At 43.2% G+C, this 17,294-nt stretch overlaps 1 protein-coding gene across 43 annotated transcripts in view; it reads left to right on the forward strand.

Moving 5' to 3' along the window:
* The window catches only part of MAGI1 (membrane associated guanylate kinase, WW and PDZ domain containing 1), a 324,072-nt gene that overhangs the window by 297,245 nt on the left and 9,533 nt on the right, over positions 1-17,294 (forward strand). For 21 of the 43 annotated variants that reach the window (XM_080605677.1, XM_080605694.1, XM_080605675.1 and 18 more), the window contains 5 exons: positions 3,274-3,351; positions 6,053-6,144; positions 7,102-7,294; positions 9,853-10,146; positions 13,399-13,602. In XM_080605677.1, coding sequence (XP_080461803.1) covers positions 3,274-3,351; positions 6,053-6,144; positions 7,102-7,294; positions 9,853-10,146; positions 13,399-13,602 — 861 coding nt within the window. The remainder of the gene's footprint in view (positions 1-3,273; positions 3,352-6,052; positions 6,145-7,101; positions 7,295-9,852; positions 10,147-13,398; positions 13,603-17,294) is intronic. The other 22 variants (XM_080605660.1, XM_080605659.1, XM_080605692.1 and 19 more) reach the window with 4 other exon arrangements.

Consider the following 17,294-nt stretch of genomic DNA (forward strand, 5'->3'; position numbering starts at 1 on the left):
GGGGCTGAAGTCGGCATCTCTTCTCCCTTGACGTCCATAGCTTTGGGTGCTGGGTGTGACACTCTGCATTCTCCTGATGAAGACATGAGCAGGACTAAATGAATATCTGTTATACGGTGGGAGGATGCCACCCTTGTGCCAGTGCTGAGACTGGCTGATTAATCCTTTTTGGGGGGTTTTTGGTGGGCCCTAGAAGCCCCTGCTGCCCAAGAAGCCCCAGGTCAGCTCTCCCTGCTGCCCAGTCCAAGGGGCTCTCTGCTGATTCATTGCCTTATATTTTCAATAAGCCTGAAAGGGATAATAAAATGGTCTTTTGAGAGGCAGGTTTTTGAATCCCCAACAAGTGGATTGAAAAACAGCAACAATCCTCTGTGTTGAAGTGTATGACGAAGTGGAGGAGAGAATTTCAGAGCATTAGATCATCATCAGTGTTTTATTTAGTCCCATTTGTGAAATCATTTGAGTATAAAGAGAACATAGTGCAGTTTTTCAAGTGCAGTTGACACAAAAAGGTGAATTCATTAGCCACAGCTCAGCCAGAATTTTTTTTCCCTCAAAAAATAATAATATAAAAAGGTTTAATTCAACGTATGAATACATTGTCTCCAGGATGTTTCTAAGAAGTACTGAATCTATAATGACCACCTACTGCCTTTTTAACTGGGAGTGCATCCCACTGTTATTAACATTAATGATGTAGACATGGGAAGCACACAGGCAACAATTTAATTTTTCAGAATTGGTGAAGAGTGTTCTTCCTTTCTTTGACTATTTTTTGGATCTCTATTTAATAAAAAAGACTATATTTGACCTATCTGGCATGTCTCACTGAAGCCATTGGTAGAGAAGGATTTGGTTCAAATTCAACTTCAACCCATACTGTTGTAAAAACATGTAGGTTTTGATTTGCCTGATGCATCTTAATATCAGGAGGTGCTCAGATTCTGTGGAGGAGAGCTACAGATGCTGCCTGGGAAAGAGAAAAAATAAAAATAGAAGGAAGAAAAAATAAGCTGGAATTAATAATGCAAAGCTGAGCACTGGCTCCATAACCGTGTCTGGACTTTGGCTGAATGGCAGCAGATGAGAACTGCAACTTTAAGTTCCTTCACATGCAGCTCCCCTAAGTGGGGGGATCAGGCCCCCAAGGTGCTCAGGGCTCGGGCTGCTGTCCAGGAAGGCTTAAATTCAAGCTGTAAACCCAAAGAGACTTGGATGCTTTAAGGCTAAGGCTGAGCTCAAATGGTCTGCTGCAATCTGGCCCAGAGTTGCAATACTTACTGGATTAAGACTTTGTGTTGAGTGAATCCGAAAACAGATCATTTGGTGGCAATAACAAATGCACTCTTTGCTGGTGCTAAGTTTCAGCTGGCTGAGCTCCGCTTGATGGGTAACTCATTGCTGCTCATGGGAGATGTGTACATGAATCAGAGAGAAGGATGAACCCTTAAGGTTTGAAAAATGGAGCACTTCCAAGACCAGGAATGACATGCATGAGGAGCCCTCAGTGAGACAAACAGTAATTGAATAGTTTACCGGAGATCCACAATTCTGAAATCTTGTACTGTTTTATTGAAAATACATTTTTATAATATGCTTTTTATTTTTCAATGTATTATTAAACTTCCTTAAAGATTAACACAATCTGTTGTCAAATTTTTCTCATGTGGCCTGATTGCTTTGCAAAATACCGTATCCTACATATGGCCATCTGTCAAAACAGCAGTGACAAAATGAATTAATCTGAATTGCAGATGTGTTAATGAATCCCCTTGAAGGGCTTAAGTATTTAATTAAAAGTAAAGCAGAACACTATAGATAATTTTTAAAGCTTTTAAAATATTCAAATTTATCTTTAATATTAGAATTTTATTTTCAGGCACATAATTTATTTGGTAGGATTTTCTCTCCCCAAATCTAATTAAAATAATACAAACAAGGCATGACCCCAGTGCGTAGCGTTCACTCACCAGCAATTACATAGAATTAAAAATATTTGCACAATGATACCAAACATGAGATACTTTCTGCCTAAAATAGAAAAGAAAAATTCTCTCAGGAAATTGCAGTCGCCTTCCGATCAGGCTGACTTTAAAGACAATAGTTAGTAAAGGGCCTTTGGTAGGGTTATGTCCTTTTATTACATGAGCAGGAGACAAACGGTTACAATCGTACACTTGGGCACGCAGATGTGGCCATGCCCTTAGAGGATGCCTTGCTAGGAAGGACCGTAGTGCTCGCAGCACGTTGCAGGAGCAGCAGAGGCTGCAGAGCAGTTTACAAAGCTGGCTCGTGAGCAGGCTTTGCTGATGTTCGTCTGGCACCAGCTCGGTCCGTGGCTCAGCCCAGGGCAATGCATCTTCCCGGACCTCAGTGGCAGGACTTGGTCTTCTTGGCAGGAACATGCTGCAGCCTTCTCTAAAGCTTTCCATGCAATCAGAAGGGCTGATGAAAAAGAAAAGACAGAAAATTTGCAATTTTCCTGCACCGGGATAGTTTAGAAAGCGGGGCTCTCCAGTGAATATGGAATCTCACGAGACTTACGGCTAAATCACGGGAATTTTCAGCACTGAAACTCTCCATCAGCTCCAGTGAGACTGTTCACTCATAATTTCAAGCTTGTCCTTATATACTTCGCTGAATCTGGGCCTTAAAACTTTTCTACATTGCCAAGCGATGAGTCACTGAAAGTGTTGCTGCCTCAAATGAGCTAGTGACTAAAGCGAACTCATACTGATTATTTCTGAATCCATGTTTTCGTGAAACTGATATCACACCAGGGAGATTTTTTATATATATAACGTGAAATAATTGCTAAGGTTTGTATAGGAGAAATTTAATTAAAAACACTGCTAATTAACCACTGATTTCATTGTTCATCACTATGTATTTAGAATTTCTTTTAACATTAGAGAAAGCGATTTCCATTTGGAAAACTTATTGTGTCATGATGTTGAATATTTTTTGGTAGAAAAGTATTTCCAAGGTGTTCTCAAATAGATTCCTCCTCTGAGAACAAAAAAGGTCTCTCAAATGTACCTGCATGCATGTGAATAAATGTATAAACTCACGTGTGTGCATATAATGTATCCCATGTACACAGACATGTGCAAATAGACGTGAAAGTTGGTATGTAATTATCCATGGTAGCTATAACCTTAGCAATTACATGCATGAAAGCCTAACACTATCCATACAGTCTAAATTAATTAAATGAACTAACAAGAAAGCAGATACATTAAGCTTTGCAAAACTGTAAAATTAATGTTACAGCTATGTCACCTTCGCCTGCAACTGGACTGAGCAAGGGTGAGAGAGAGAGAGAAATCAATTCCACGAGTTTTGGAGAATGTAAGACCGTGCCGAGAATGTATCTGTGTCTTGTGATGTCTTGTTCTGGTGTCATTGCTGCTCTGTGGCGGGGGGCTCCTCTTCACCGCGGGCGTCTGGCGGGGCCGTGCGCCGAGGTTAGCCGTGGAGGTGCAAAGCATTTGCTTGACTGTGTACTGGCTGGCGGCGGATCCCACGGGCGGTGGTAGTGGGGGCATCACCTTCCTGTTCCCATCACGAAACGGCGCTCGCCTCCCCTTCCATTCTGTCTTCTGGCCCCAGCAGAACTCTTCTTACCACTTTTGCGACGCTCTCCAGGCAGTCTGTTTTAGGACAGGATGAGCAGACTGGCAAATTTTACCCATTTGGGCTCTGTAGGTGATTTTTCTGAAAGAATCAGACAGCTTAAGATCAGGTCAAGGTGCAAAGATGTTACGAATGACACCTGGAGGCCACTTTTCGTTCATTTTAAACATATAAGTCCAGCAGCAGTCTGACATTTTCTAAGTAGGGAAGGTGGCTCCTCGAAAGCACTACTGAATAGCAGAGAACCTAAGGTGGTTCTCCAGCGTGGCCACAGTTAGCGGCAGGCGGTCCTACTTCGGCTGTGTGGAAGCACGGAGGTGGATGGGGTTTTCTCAGTGCGTCACCGTACTGCAGAGCTGGAGCAAAAAGCGGTAAAAGGGGTTTTGTTGGGTTCATACTCACGCTGTGTAAACGTGTGCTGTCTGTACGTTTGTATCTGTGTTTCATCCTTCTGTAATCCTCCCAGCAGAAGGAGCATTACAGGACTGAACTTGTTTCTTGGGGTCCATATGAGTTGTCTTTGTGTTGCTGTGGGTTGGCCCCGCCGTTACACCTCGGCTCACTGCTATCTCCAGCGGCCGCTAATGGGCTAGCTGGTACCCGAACCGGGAGCATACGGCATCGTTCAGGGAGGCTGGAGAGCTGACAAATGGGAAGGTGTTGAGAGATGCCGAGAAAAACGGGCCCACGCTGAAGCTCTCTGCAGAAGCCATTTTGCCTCTGACAGATCCAACACGCGCTATTAATTGGTTGGGGCCAGCCTTTGCCAAAAAAGCCTACGAAGTGCTAGAGAGGCGCTTCCGAGTGTGTCTGCTCTTCACGCTCCCACTCGCTGAAGGCAGTGACAAACAGCAATTAATTCATTGTCTGTGTTCTGCTGTTGTGCCGCATTTCCCTGGGATGGCAAGCTGCCTCCAGCCTGCTAGTTTTAACTGATGAACAATGCGGGCTTCCAGCGCGTTCAGCACCTGGATGTTCTGTAATTGTAGCTGGGCAAAAAATTAGCCTCGAGCTCAGTAAGGTAATGTGCACAGGTCTCAAGCTCAGTTTGTAACTGCAAACAATTAAAATGTGAAAATATTGTACGTAAAACCAAGGGCTAGAAACCGATATGAATGAGTATGTCAAACCAGCCGTGTGCCTGAGCACTCACCTGCTCTTTTAATTTTTAGTATTCCCAGGTCTTGAATTCCTATTGTATTTTAAGCCCGTTGGTGAGTCACTGAAGAGAAGGCATCAGAGCCAGAGAAAAGTCTTAACACTGAGAAGCCCCAAAAGAGCAGACCCAAACCAACAGGCACCGACAGTGTAAAATGCAGTCAGGGCCCAGGCTGACACTCGCTGATGCCAGTGGAAAACATCCCGTTTACCGGCTCGTAGATACAGAAAACTAGATCGTGTTTTATCGAATGTGTTGCATCCTGTATCTGAGTTGCACGTACTGAAATTATGTTTCCGGATGATATGCTTTAGTTTCTTTACTAAAGATACAGGCAGCTGACTTGTAAAGGAATAGCTTTTTTGATCGTTAATTATAAATTCTGGGAGGGGATCATTACAAAATTAATCAATGTTATAGATACTAACCAATAAATATTAAATGAACCTGAAGTTGTCTTCTGATACGATTTAATGTTAGCAATTAATTTTGCATTTTTAAAAAAGGGATGAAAGCGACCATGAATAAGTTAATGTAAAATATTACTGTTCAACTACACTTCAAGGTTAGTACTTCACGGTATGCAATATTCATTGTAAAAACCTTGCTGGTGTTCCACGCTAATGAGTAGGTAAGGCTGGTCTCTTTTTTATGTTTCCAGCTGTTTTTGTCTGTTCATTGGTTTAATAAAACCTGTACATGAGCAAGTGAAAGTCTGGAGAGCTGCACTGTTTTGAGAGGACCCCTTCTGTTTTCCACCAGTTGGGGATCTGTCCTGTAGTTATTTAAAGCAGTGTCAGTAGACGGATAGCAAACTATGCTTCTGAAAGTTAATTAAACAGTAGAAGTCATAACAAGTAGCTCTTTTGTCTCCTGTGAAAGAGGAGGCAGCTGTATTGTTTCTGGCAGAGTGATTCTCTGTCGTGCACATTCATTTATTGATGATTTGGAAGAGGCTCTTGCTCTGGGTAATGATGCTAATATTGATGGAAGGAAATATTACAGCGATAAACAAAATCACAATTAGACACCTAGAAAGTAGAAAACATTGGATAATTTTTAGTAGTGATTTAATTAATAATCCTTCGCTACTTAAACCTATAAATATTCTTCATTATGTCTAAAAGTTCAAGACCACCTCATTTAATGAATAAAATTGTGCAACAGATCCCTCTACACGTACATCAGAGTAGTCCTGATACGGGTATAAAGTTGTGTTTTTGATTTAAAATAACAGTTTTCCCTCTTTCCCTTCAGTTCCAGATTATCAAGAGCAGGATATCTTTCTATGGAGAAAGGAAACTGGTTTTGGATTTAGGATTCTGGGTGGAAATGAGCCTGGAGAACCTGTGAGTACATCAAGAAGTTGGCTTGTTTTAACTCATGACATCTTCCAGAATCACAGCAGTAGCACGCACAACTGTGCAGAACTGCACTGTGGCATCTTTGTTTAAATGATTAACGGGCTATGACTGTATACCTCACATCTCCCCACTGTGCCCCCAAAAACCAACTGAACCCCCACGTTTGAAACGGGTATGACTTCCTCTGCTAGTCTTTGTTTTTGTGATAGCCCAGATGAAAACACATACGTCTGGAATTGCCTGGATATTGAGGAAAGGTTGTCCTGGTCAAGTTTACAAGTAGTTTCCACTGCTTGACCTCAGAGTGGTCGTCCTTCTATTTACTCAATTTCATTTCTTGTATTCGTTTAGCTTCTTTACCAAAATCCAGTGCCTTGAGAGGTATCATACACCGTGCAGGTCAAAGCTAGTTAGTAGCAGCATAAATTTCCACATATTTTCCTGCCAAAATTCTTTTGGCTGTTATGGAAAGAGAGCCCATGAATCCCTCTCATGCCAGAGCAACTCTGCTGAGCTCACTGAAGATAAACCAAAACTGCACTGGTGGACAGGCTGAAGGGACTGAACTCGTAAACCCTAGAGGCATCTGAAAGGATAACTCAATCTCAGCCTCCCTGACAAGGCTCCCGGTGCTTTTAACCATCCTCCTCTCTGGTTACTGTCTGATTGAATGCATTTCCCAAGGCTGTCTGTCAGCAGAGTGAGAGGACTGCCTAAAGGAAAAAGATGTCAGTATCTTGATTACAGTTTTCACGATAGGGCTAGGTTAATGTGGAGCTGTTTTCCACAGGACCGACTCTCCTGACCAGCAGACAGTTGTCAACAATTTTGGCCCCTACTAAATTTGTGTGCCATTCGCTTCTAGCTGGCTGCTGAGCATCTACTGTTCCCATTTATCATTCTTTCTTTCTTTCCTTTCTCCTGTTTGTGCTAATTCATCAGATTTACATCGGTCACATTGTACCGCTGGGTGCTGCTGATGCCGACGGCCGCCTGAGATCGGGCGATGAGCTGATCTGTGTGGATGGGACGCCCGTTGTTGGGAAATCGCACCAGCTCGTCGTCCAGCTTATGCAACAGGCAGCCAAACAAGGTCACGTCAATCTGACTGTCAGGCGCAAAGTAGTTTACACAGGTAGGCTGCAGTGCTGCTCAGCGGGCTAGATTTTCTTGCCAGACTCCATCTGTTCGGCCAACAGTTTAAGGAACAAATGCTCCTCCTTGTAATACTGGAAAAACTCAGGGGATGCGGTGTTACTCTTCCTCTTTTGGCTATTTTTAGCCTTTTTTGTTCTTGATCAAATATGTATCAAATATTTTGTTTGTAGTCAAGGCTCTCTCAATTTCACTTCTAGTCTTTGTGAAGGTTTCTGGTAAAATGGGGAACTGTTTAGTTGCAACATGTCATTTTTATTTGAATCCATACAGTGACAGAAACGGTGTCTGACTGCCTGTGTTTTTCGTTTTCTTCCCAAAATAATTGTGCTGCCTGATAACAACCATTAAACAGGGAGGGAGGGAAAAGATGCTCCAGAGTCCACAGGAGAGGAGGCAAGGGCAGAGCGAGGTAGGGGATCGGTGTGTGGTGGTTGATGTCCCAGCTGCAGGAGAAGCTTCAGGTGGGGTGGTGCCATGTAGTCAACTCCACTGCAGGATGCAAAACTGTAAGCATCGCTGATCCAGGCAGGTAGCACAGGGACTGCATGTTCCTTGTAACAGAGAGGCTTGATTATGCTGAGTTATGCTAGGTGTGGTGCATGCTGCACATCTTTCATTCCTGACGCAGAGCTGCCATTGCGAGAAAAGTTTTAGGAGATGAGGGTTGAGAGGAAGGGAAGGGCAGTTGAATTCTTGGTATTGTTTCTGTGCATGCGTTTTCCAGTTTTATAACCCTGCAGGCTGGAAATTATACACGATTTAGATGCATGAGAGATTTTGGTATAAACCCTTGATGTTTCATTCAGGGGCTTGTTCAGAGCTATTTCCGAATCATTTCAAATGTGGACACTTACTCTAGGATAAATTATTCAGGAACCCTTTTTTCACCTTATATTTGTAGGCTTTTAAATTCCAGCACAACTTTGCAGAGAAACCTCTTCCCAAATTTTGGTCCCTTATTCCTCTGCTCATCTATATGCCAGTAGCAAAAGATTGTTCACCTAAATGGGTACTCCTTGTCCTGAGATTCACATCAGGGAATGTTTATGCATTCTTAATATGTGGAATGCATTCTTAATATGTAGAATATAATGTATTTAGAACATACTTCGAGTATATAAATGGAAACAAATACTGCCTTCCAATAATATTTTAAAAGTTCTTTTCCTTTAGATCATGGGTTTACAGCTTTAGATTTTGTGTTTGCCATCCATTTTTTTGTTGTTGTTGCTTTTAAGATCTTCAACTTGATTTTTATTCACCAGACAAATTGGAGAAGTGAGCTGACTAATGGAGTCAGCCATTCAGTGGGGACAAGTGCAATATGCTGCTCTCCGCTGCACAAATGGACTGTGGAGAACTGGCTGGGTAAATAGAAGTGGAAATTATTGTAGGCCACGAGTGTTACCTGGGGTTGGCTCAGGTAAAGACAAACGCTGCTGGAATGTAGGCAGCAGGGAACTCTTCTGATTTCCCAGCAGATGATCTCTCAGCTGCAACGTGGTCCAGCACTTCAAGAAAGACATGTTTGAGTTGGAGGGGGCCCAACTGGAGGGAGTCCAGAGGACCAGGGAGAATAAGGAGAGCTCTAGCAAACATGGTCTGCAAGGAAATATCGAACAAATTGGGATTGTTTAGCCTAAAGCAGACAAGGGGGAGGAGGTGTTAAACTCCCCAAGACTATAAGAGGCTGCTGCAGAGAGGAAGGGAATAATATGTTCTCCATATGCCTGCAAGATAAAACTGGAAATAATAGCCTTATGTTGCAGCAGGGAAGATTTAAGTTAGATATTACAACCAATAGATTGCCTGGGGAGATATTTAACAGCAGATTAGACAAACATCTGCCAGGACTGACAGTAAGTATTGTTGGCCTGGACTTGAGTAGTGTGGACTAAGAGATTTTTTGAGATTTCTTCAAGCCTTGTGTTAGCTGATTAGATTTTAAACTAATACCACCTCCAACTTCAGTTGCTGTTACACACTTGCTTAATATTAATGTTAATAATGTTTAAAGGTTCCCCCCAACCGTGCCAGACTGTACAGATGAAAGTTGCTGATTCCTCCATCTAGAAAAGCTTAGTTCACAATTGTTTTGTTTTAGTGTGGGTAGTTATTATTAATCATGATCATGTTAATTAAAAACACTCGGAGCTACCCAACTGATAGCATTGAGTTAAAAAAAAATACCCAAGTGTTGAGTGATGGGTATGTGGTATTACTGTATCTCCTCACGGCTTGTACACATACACACAGTTGCACATATGTAATTGAAGAGGGGATGTGGTAGTGGAAGGCTTTGGCTGCATGACCACAGACAGCAGTGGATGTGGGTGTGTGGTCAGTGCTGTCACTGAACAGAGCTGCGGTGACATCCAAAATGAGATGGAGGACGGAGCCACTGGTCATGATTTATGGATTAAAGCAGGTTCTGTGCTTTTTTTCTTCTTTTGTCTTTTTCTCAGTGTGCAGCACTTGTCAAGCATTAAACAGTGCAGCTTCCTCAGATGGTCTTTTTTTTTTTTCCTTCCCCAGTTCCCAAGGCAGAGAATGAAGTCCCGTCCCCAGCCTCATCCCACCACAGCAGCAACCAGCCGGCCTCGCTGACGGAGGAGAAGCGAACGCCGCAGGGCAGCCAGAACTCCCTCAACACCGTCAGCTCGGGCAGCGGCAGCACCAGTGGCATCGGGAGCGGAGGCGGGGGAGGCAGTGGCGTTGTCAGCGCCGTGGTCCAGCCCTACGACGTGGAAATCCGCCGCGGAGAAAACGAGGGCTTTGGGTTCGTCATCGTCTCGTCGGTGAGCAGGCCGGAGGCGGGGACGACGTTCGGTAAGTCTTGGGGTTTGTCAGCGCCCCTCGAATGAGACTCAGGTTTGAGTGCTGCAGCACAAGGAGGCAAGTGGGGATGTTTAATTAAAAGTCATGGGTATGACCTAATTTGTGTGATTAATGGCTTAATCAGAGGATGAGACTTGGTAGGTGTTTGCCTCCTGGGTTTTGTTCAGCACTGAGTCGAGAAAAGCAAAATGAGAAGTCCCATCCTGAAGAGCAAAAATACCACCAGTGGTGATTCCTGGTGCTACCCGAAGCACGGGCTGTCCCTGCAAGCTGGGCAGCTTTCTGGGGCTTGCTCTCAGGAGAGCAGCCAGGGATCCCCTCAGAGATGCTGTTGTGTAATGCAGAAAGGGAGCAAGTGGCAGGAAGCGTGTCTCCTGATGGTGGAATTGAGCCATCATTAAAAGCAGTAATGCCTAAACTGATTAACTTCTCTTTGGCAATCAGGGTTATTCTGATCCTCATTACAAAGTGAGTGTGCTGATGGCTGGAAAGTTTTAATTAATAGTGCTTGCTGAGACATTAAATGGAGGATATTGTTTAACAACAACAACAAAAAAAAAAACACAGGACTTTTTTTGACCCGTTCCACCTTGTGTCTCCTTTTCCCAAACCCATTTCTTCAGAGCAAGAGGGAACAAGGTTCGTGCAATGTCGCTCTTGATATCCTGCCCTTACAGCAGTGGTCATGGTTTCTTTCTGACGACTGTCTCTTCTGCTAGACAGACACTTGTTTTCAGGTGTTGTTGCAAAAGAGGCGTCATTCTGTTTACAGAACAAATGAGTCATATATTGCAAAGCACAAATAAGCTGGTTTTGCATGTGTGCGCAGGACAGCCTGCTCTAGAGCAGAATTGTCATTGCAAGGAGGAAAGCAGTCAGAAATGCCACTTTCTTCCCTTCTATGGTCTCCAAGAGGCAGCATCCACTTTGACTTTACAGGGGAAAGGAAGGGCAGAAGAAGTGCTTTGGCCATATTCACGCTGCCTCTCAGAGCAGGGTTGTGTTTTGTAGACAAAAATACCTTGCAGTCTCCTGTACAGCTTGACTGTTCCTGGGGCAGGCAGGTGCGTGTGGCAAAAAGTGGCCTTCCCCCCTTTTTTTCCAGTGAAATTTCCTGCTGTTACCCAGTGGCAGTGCCCTTACACTAGTAAAAGCACAAGGGATCAAGGGAGCATCACCTCCTTTGCAGGCATTGATACAGAGCAGACCATTTCTAAACACTGTTCTGGGCAGCCGTAGCAGCAGAGGTTGCAAGGGGGAATTGTCCAGTGTAGACCTGGTGGAGTGAGTTCTGTCAGCCCTCAGGTGCTGGGCTACCTTTGTGCTGTCCTCATGGCTGGAAACTGTGCTTCCAGGATAGGTATTTTGGTGCCCGAACACAACGGTGTAATGCAATATTGGATAGGCTGAACTCAGTCTAAAATGGAGAGAGAGCTTTTATCTTCTGAAAGCGTTTCAAATGTGCGTAAAGAACTTTTACGGTATGAAGGCTGTGCTCTAACTGTTTTCTGCAGAGAAACCTTGACCTGAAATTGTAAAGAGTTGTGTTTGTTTTAGCCCAAGATACTCTCTAACTGGAAGTTTTCTGCGCAGGGGCTTCTCATGGAGATCTGTTGATCTGTGACTGTTTTTCCTTTAATTTTTTCAACTGTGTTCAGCTTTTTTCTAATACTCTGCATGAGATGTGTTCCCTCTGCCATGCGGTGCTTGCTCTGTGCCTGCTTTGTAGTTTTTTTTTTCTTTCGTAGGTGGTATTCAGAGATGGGCCAAACTGGTTCTAAAACCCACCTTGGTCACTTTGGTGTGGCCTCTCATCTATTTTCCCATAGATTGGCCAGAGCTGGAACTCCTTCCTTATTTCAGATACCTTTGAAACAATCTTTATACTGGATGGATTTCTGTATCACCAGAGAGGGAAACTTTCTAACATCACAGTAAAACAATAAAAAATCCCCCACCATTTGCAAATAATATTAACACCTTCTGCTAGTTTTCATTGCATCTTTCCAACCTTGTTCTCTCACTTCATATTCCTTTTGTTAGCCTGTTCTCCTTTAAGGCATTTCTGGTTTTGTCATGCAGCAACGTTTAAAACTACTAATCAAATAAAGATTAGAGCACAGATGGGAAAGTGCATCTTGAGGGTGAATGTATCGTGTATGCGTGAAGTGTCAGATGACCGCTCCACATACCTCATGCTTTTCACCACGCACTGCATGCCTGAGGGCCTCTCACCCACGTAAGGAAGCCATACAGAAGCCCCGAGGATTTACCTCAGTGCTGTTCTGTAGCTCCTTTGTCCCAAATCTGCGTTTTGTGGAAGACCCTGCGTTTCTGGGGCCAGCCAATTGCATGGAGCAGGAGGGGAGTTTTGTCTTCAAAACACATTCATCCTAAAGCGCTCTGGCTCTGGGTGCCAGACGTCTCACGGGTTTTGCGTGCGGTTTTAGAGGTATTTAAATCAGGAGGTCCTTATCCCTTCCCCGCTCCCACCTTTATGCCATCTTGGATTGTAAAAGGGGGGGGGGGTTAACAGAGGCTGAGGTGGATGCCTGCACCAAACAGGTTACCTTTTTTTGTCAGTCTTGGCCCATCTGTAGTGGTCCTGTGCCTTCCCTGGTGGTACCTTTGTTCACAACGGAAGAAAACCGTTTCATGTCGCTTCCCCATCCAGCGCTGACAGATTGGGTCTTTGTGGTAGAAAGGGAGGCGCGCTCCCTCCTCGGACTAGAACGATTTCATCTTTCTGAATTGAGAAAGAACAAAACATTGGCAGAAGCTTGAACAGCAATTGATTTAGGGAAAGACTTGAGAGGCTGACACCGATGTAATCTTGGAGGAGGAAGGTTGTGTTTTCTACACACAGTTTCAATTTTCTGGTACAAAAATAAAATCGGGATTTGGGTTATTGTGGGGCTGCTAAGTGCAGTTGTAGTTCATAAAAGCTCACCGTGTATTAACAGAGATCAAGGGGGAGGGAGATTTGAGGGTTAACAAGCACCTTTTTGTAAAAGAAGTATTGTGCACTCATACTAGTTGATTGCCAATGTTTTGAACACTGGCAGCAAAGCTATCCTATAATAACTTTTGCTTGATGCATTAATTAATTAACCCTTAACCTTCTCTTTCCCTTTTCAACCCTTTTTCTCCTTTTCCCCTTCACCGTAATTCCCACGTATGTAAACAATTAAAACCAAACCAAACCAAACAAAAACAAAAACAACCCCCAAACCAATACAAAAGCGGGAAATGCATGTGTGGCCATGCCTCACAAAATAGGTCGGATAATTGAAGGGAGTCCCGCAGACCGCTGTGGCAAGCTGAAAGTAGGCGATCGGATCTTGGCCGTGAACGGGTGCTCCATCACCAACAAGTCGCATTCAGACATCGTCAACCTCATTAAGGAAGCGGGAAACACCGTTACTCTGCGCATCATTCCAGGAGATGGTAAAGTATTTGTTCCCTGCTGTGTTTTCTCACCCTGTTGTTGCTTTGTTCCCGGGCTTTTCACGTCAGTCAGAGCTGCAAAAGCATAAAGATTTCCACTCTTGCTTTGGGAATTAGCAGCAAGGGGTTGTGAGCGTCCCATAGATGTATTTCCCTTTTCTTTCTATAGAAGTAGGAGCCCTATTTTTTTTAAAGGAGGATACTGATTCTCCATTTAAAAAATAATAATTATATTCAATTTGATTGTGTTCCTCCAAGTATCTCCTTAAAATCTTCCCTAAATTTGATGCATATCTTGGTACTCTCTAATTTGATTCTTAGGTTAATAATGGAGCTTCAGGATTTTTGAGAATCATTGCATGCTCAGTAATATACGGGATCCCTGAAGCTTTCCACAGGCTATAAGGAGATCACAGAAAGAGATAAACACTTTGTCATACTTTAAGCTGTTTGAAAAGAAGATTTGTTTTTATTCTGCATAAGTTGATTTTTGAAGCCATCTCAGTACATTTTCAAATGACTTTATTAAATGGCAATGGCTCCGGAGCTGCTTGTGGGCTTGCAGCTGACAGTCATAAGGGTTCCCCTGGATGAGATCTCATTGTTTCAGATGAGAGGGGATGTGCAGGATGCCTGGCAATATGCTGACACTTGGTACTATTTTCAGGTCATTGAACTGTTTGGTTCAAGTGAGGGTCTGCGTTAGGTATCAGTTTCATGAAATTAATCCTTTACCTGCGATGCCAAATAAGAATAGGGCAGAAATGTATGTGAAGCATCTGCAGCAGAGCTAAAATTGCTTTGGTTCCAAACTGTAAGAATTTCATTTGTTCATTGTCCTGCTCTGCAGAGGACAGGTTCACAGAGGGTACTCGTTTAGCAGAAATTCTTTCACATTGCTCTTTTTTTAAAGCTAAATCCATGGGTATAGAATTTGGTAGCTCAGATGCAGTGCTAATGAGCATTTCTTAGAGTTGCACAGGACATTACTTGCATTCAGTTAAACGTAGAGAAAATGTGATTAAATTTGAAAGGAAGGTTGAGAAAGTCTGACTGAACTGCAGATGTCTCCTCACAATGAGAACTACTGGAAGGAGACCTTTTCATCCTGCAGCCTGCCAGGAAGCATTTTGCTGTCGCTCTGCCTGTTTGGACTAGCACTAGTGCACTTACCGCTTCCGAAGAACCGGAGGGAAGCTGTGAACTGAGCCTGGTATCTGTAATGCAGAATGAAGGAGTTACATGATGTGATTTTCTCTGGGAAACATTCACTAGTTGCTAACTCTCCTTTCTATGGCTGTAGTAAGCTGAAATGGGGATTTGGTTACCCCACAGAGCATGACTGTGCTTTGTTTAGCTATAGGATAAACGCAGGGCAGGACCAGAGGTGATCTGGTTTTAAATTATTTCTCTTTAGGGTGATCTGTTTTGCATGAAGGCTTTATTTTCCTACTGTCTAGCAGCAAACAGGTCAAATGGGATGTGATCCTTTACTGCTTCCAGCAAAATAAATATTCATGAATAATAAAATCGTTGTGAATCAGGCTAATGGCTAAGCTGGCCTGTGTGTGCCAGCTCTGGAAGGTGAACCAGGAGAAGAGTTGTTCATTACTTTTATTTTGGTATCTGATCAAAATCTAGGCAGATGAATCTTCGAAGAAAAAAAGAATACACGTGAAATAACTTTTAATCCATTGATATTTTTGAAGAGGAACATAGCATCGTGAGAGGAATGCTCAGCCAGCCTTGTTCATGCAGATGTGTGTACAAAATACCTTGTTAAATTGCTTAGGTTAGAAGGGAGCTCTGCAGCTGTGACTAACATCAGGCATTCCTAGAGAAGATGGAGAACTGTAATTCTGGGAAGGAGTCAACTCTTTTCCCTTGCAGTAATGCAGGCTTTGAGCCTTTTTGTTTGCTGAGCTCTGTAAATTCAAAGTCTGATTGCCAGCTCTATCTGCATTTAATTTCCAAAAGGTAGTAAGGCCAACCACTCTGAAACATGGTGAGAGGTTTGCTCAGAAAATGTGATTTAAGAAATCAGTCTCAATGTTGTTTTATTTCTGTAGTTGCCTTCTGATTTTTGGGGTGCGTTTTGGCAAGTCTAAGGGGTCTAACATTGTATTTTGATGGGAAAAAAATTAGAAGCCGTGCTTCTCAGATAAAGGTGAAACTGAAGCTCATCACAAGACTCACAACAAACTCACATTGCTAATCTCTTCTAACATTATTAAAACCCCCAATGGTTTTTGCTGTGTGATAGTCTTGCACCAATTCATTGTAATAGACCACTACAGGAGCATATTTGTAATGGCATTACGATGGGTTAGCATGCTACTGGCTGATGCAAAGGTACAAGCAGCCAAAAAAAACAACCTTAGATTAGGCACTGGTGTCTGGGTATTCTAGGGCAGAATAGTGCAAGAAGTTGGTGAAATCTGTCTATGTTAGAATATACTGTTGTAGTTATTGAGAAAACCTTTCCTGTATTTGTATTCTTTTCCAATTTTGCATGGTGGCTGGCATGTGTCCTGCGCCTAAAACACTAGCAAAAATGATGCACGAATCCTGCCTCATAGGATAGGGTGGGCTAAAGATAGACCCAGTACAGTGGTGTGAAGATACATCTGTACCAAAGATGTGTTGTTGCTCTACTTGGTATTCTTAGTGTGACCTACTAAAGGGGAGGAAAGTTGCTTTTTCTTTGAAGCCCATCTTCATCTCATCTCCAAATATTTGTGGAGGATTTCAGGGGCTTTGTTCTGGGTGAATACAGCACACTTAACCGTGTTTCAGGACCTTGTGAAGTTGGAGACAGATTTTAGCATCAAGGCATCTTTACAAAATACACAGAATTATTTTGTTAAATCCAACAGTTTAGCCACACACGGGGACGTGTCCTTCTCACACAAGCCAGCTGTCGACGGCACCACCTTGTAAAGGCATCTTTTGGTCATGCCTGCCCCAAGAGGTGCAGGCAGACCCAGGAACCTCTCTAGCTCTCCGAGCCACTGGACACAGGCCAGCTCTGGTCTGGAAGATGTTACGGCTCCAGATGCTATGGGTTTGGGCATGTTAACTTGGGCACAATGCTGCAGGCAAAGGAGCTGTGCTCTCCTTGCACCCATCTGTTTCAACAGTTCTTTCTCTTTCCCTTTTCCTGAGTTTCCCTTAACAAGCACCGGCTATAGAAAGGAAAAACCTTCAGCTCTTTTAGGTTCCTCCACAACTGAAATAAATCCGTGAAATAAAATAGGTTCCCAGATCCAAGTAAACCCATGACCACCGCTTTTCCTCCCATTTCCTCCCATTTCTGCAAATCTGTATTACAGCTGGACTCTGTTTAATAGTGGGAGTTTTTTCCATAGTCAATAAAGTGAATTACCAGATGCTTGGAGCTTATGAGGCAAACAAGGGCAGGGTAGAAAATCTTGTGATTTTATTCTGGAGAGCAAGATATTTCCACCCAGATTTTGCTTCTGTTGTCTGATGGTGCCTTTTTTTAAGAGGGACTGAACTAGAGAAATTCATTCAAGAAACAAGCTGCATCTTTTTGACCACTGATTGTGCATTCAGCTTAGATTTTGCTCTTGAAAAGTATTGATCAGTGTTTTGTGATTAGTTGTATTCCATGGCCCTCTTCTAAACAAGGTCAGCATAGCACGTAGTGGGGATGTCCTGTGTGCAGAACA

The sequence above is a fragment of the Anser brachyrhynchus genome, assembly GCF_964034855.1.
Source record: "Anser brachyrhynchus genome assembly, chromosome: 10".
Lineage (NCBI taxonomy): Eukaryota > Metazoa > Chordata > Aves > Anseriformes > Anatidae > Anser > Anser brachyrhynchus.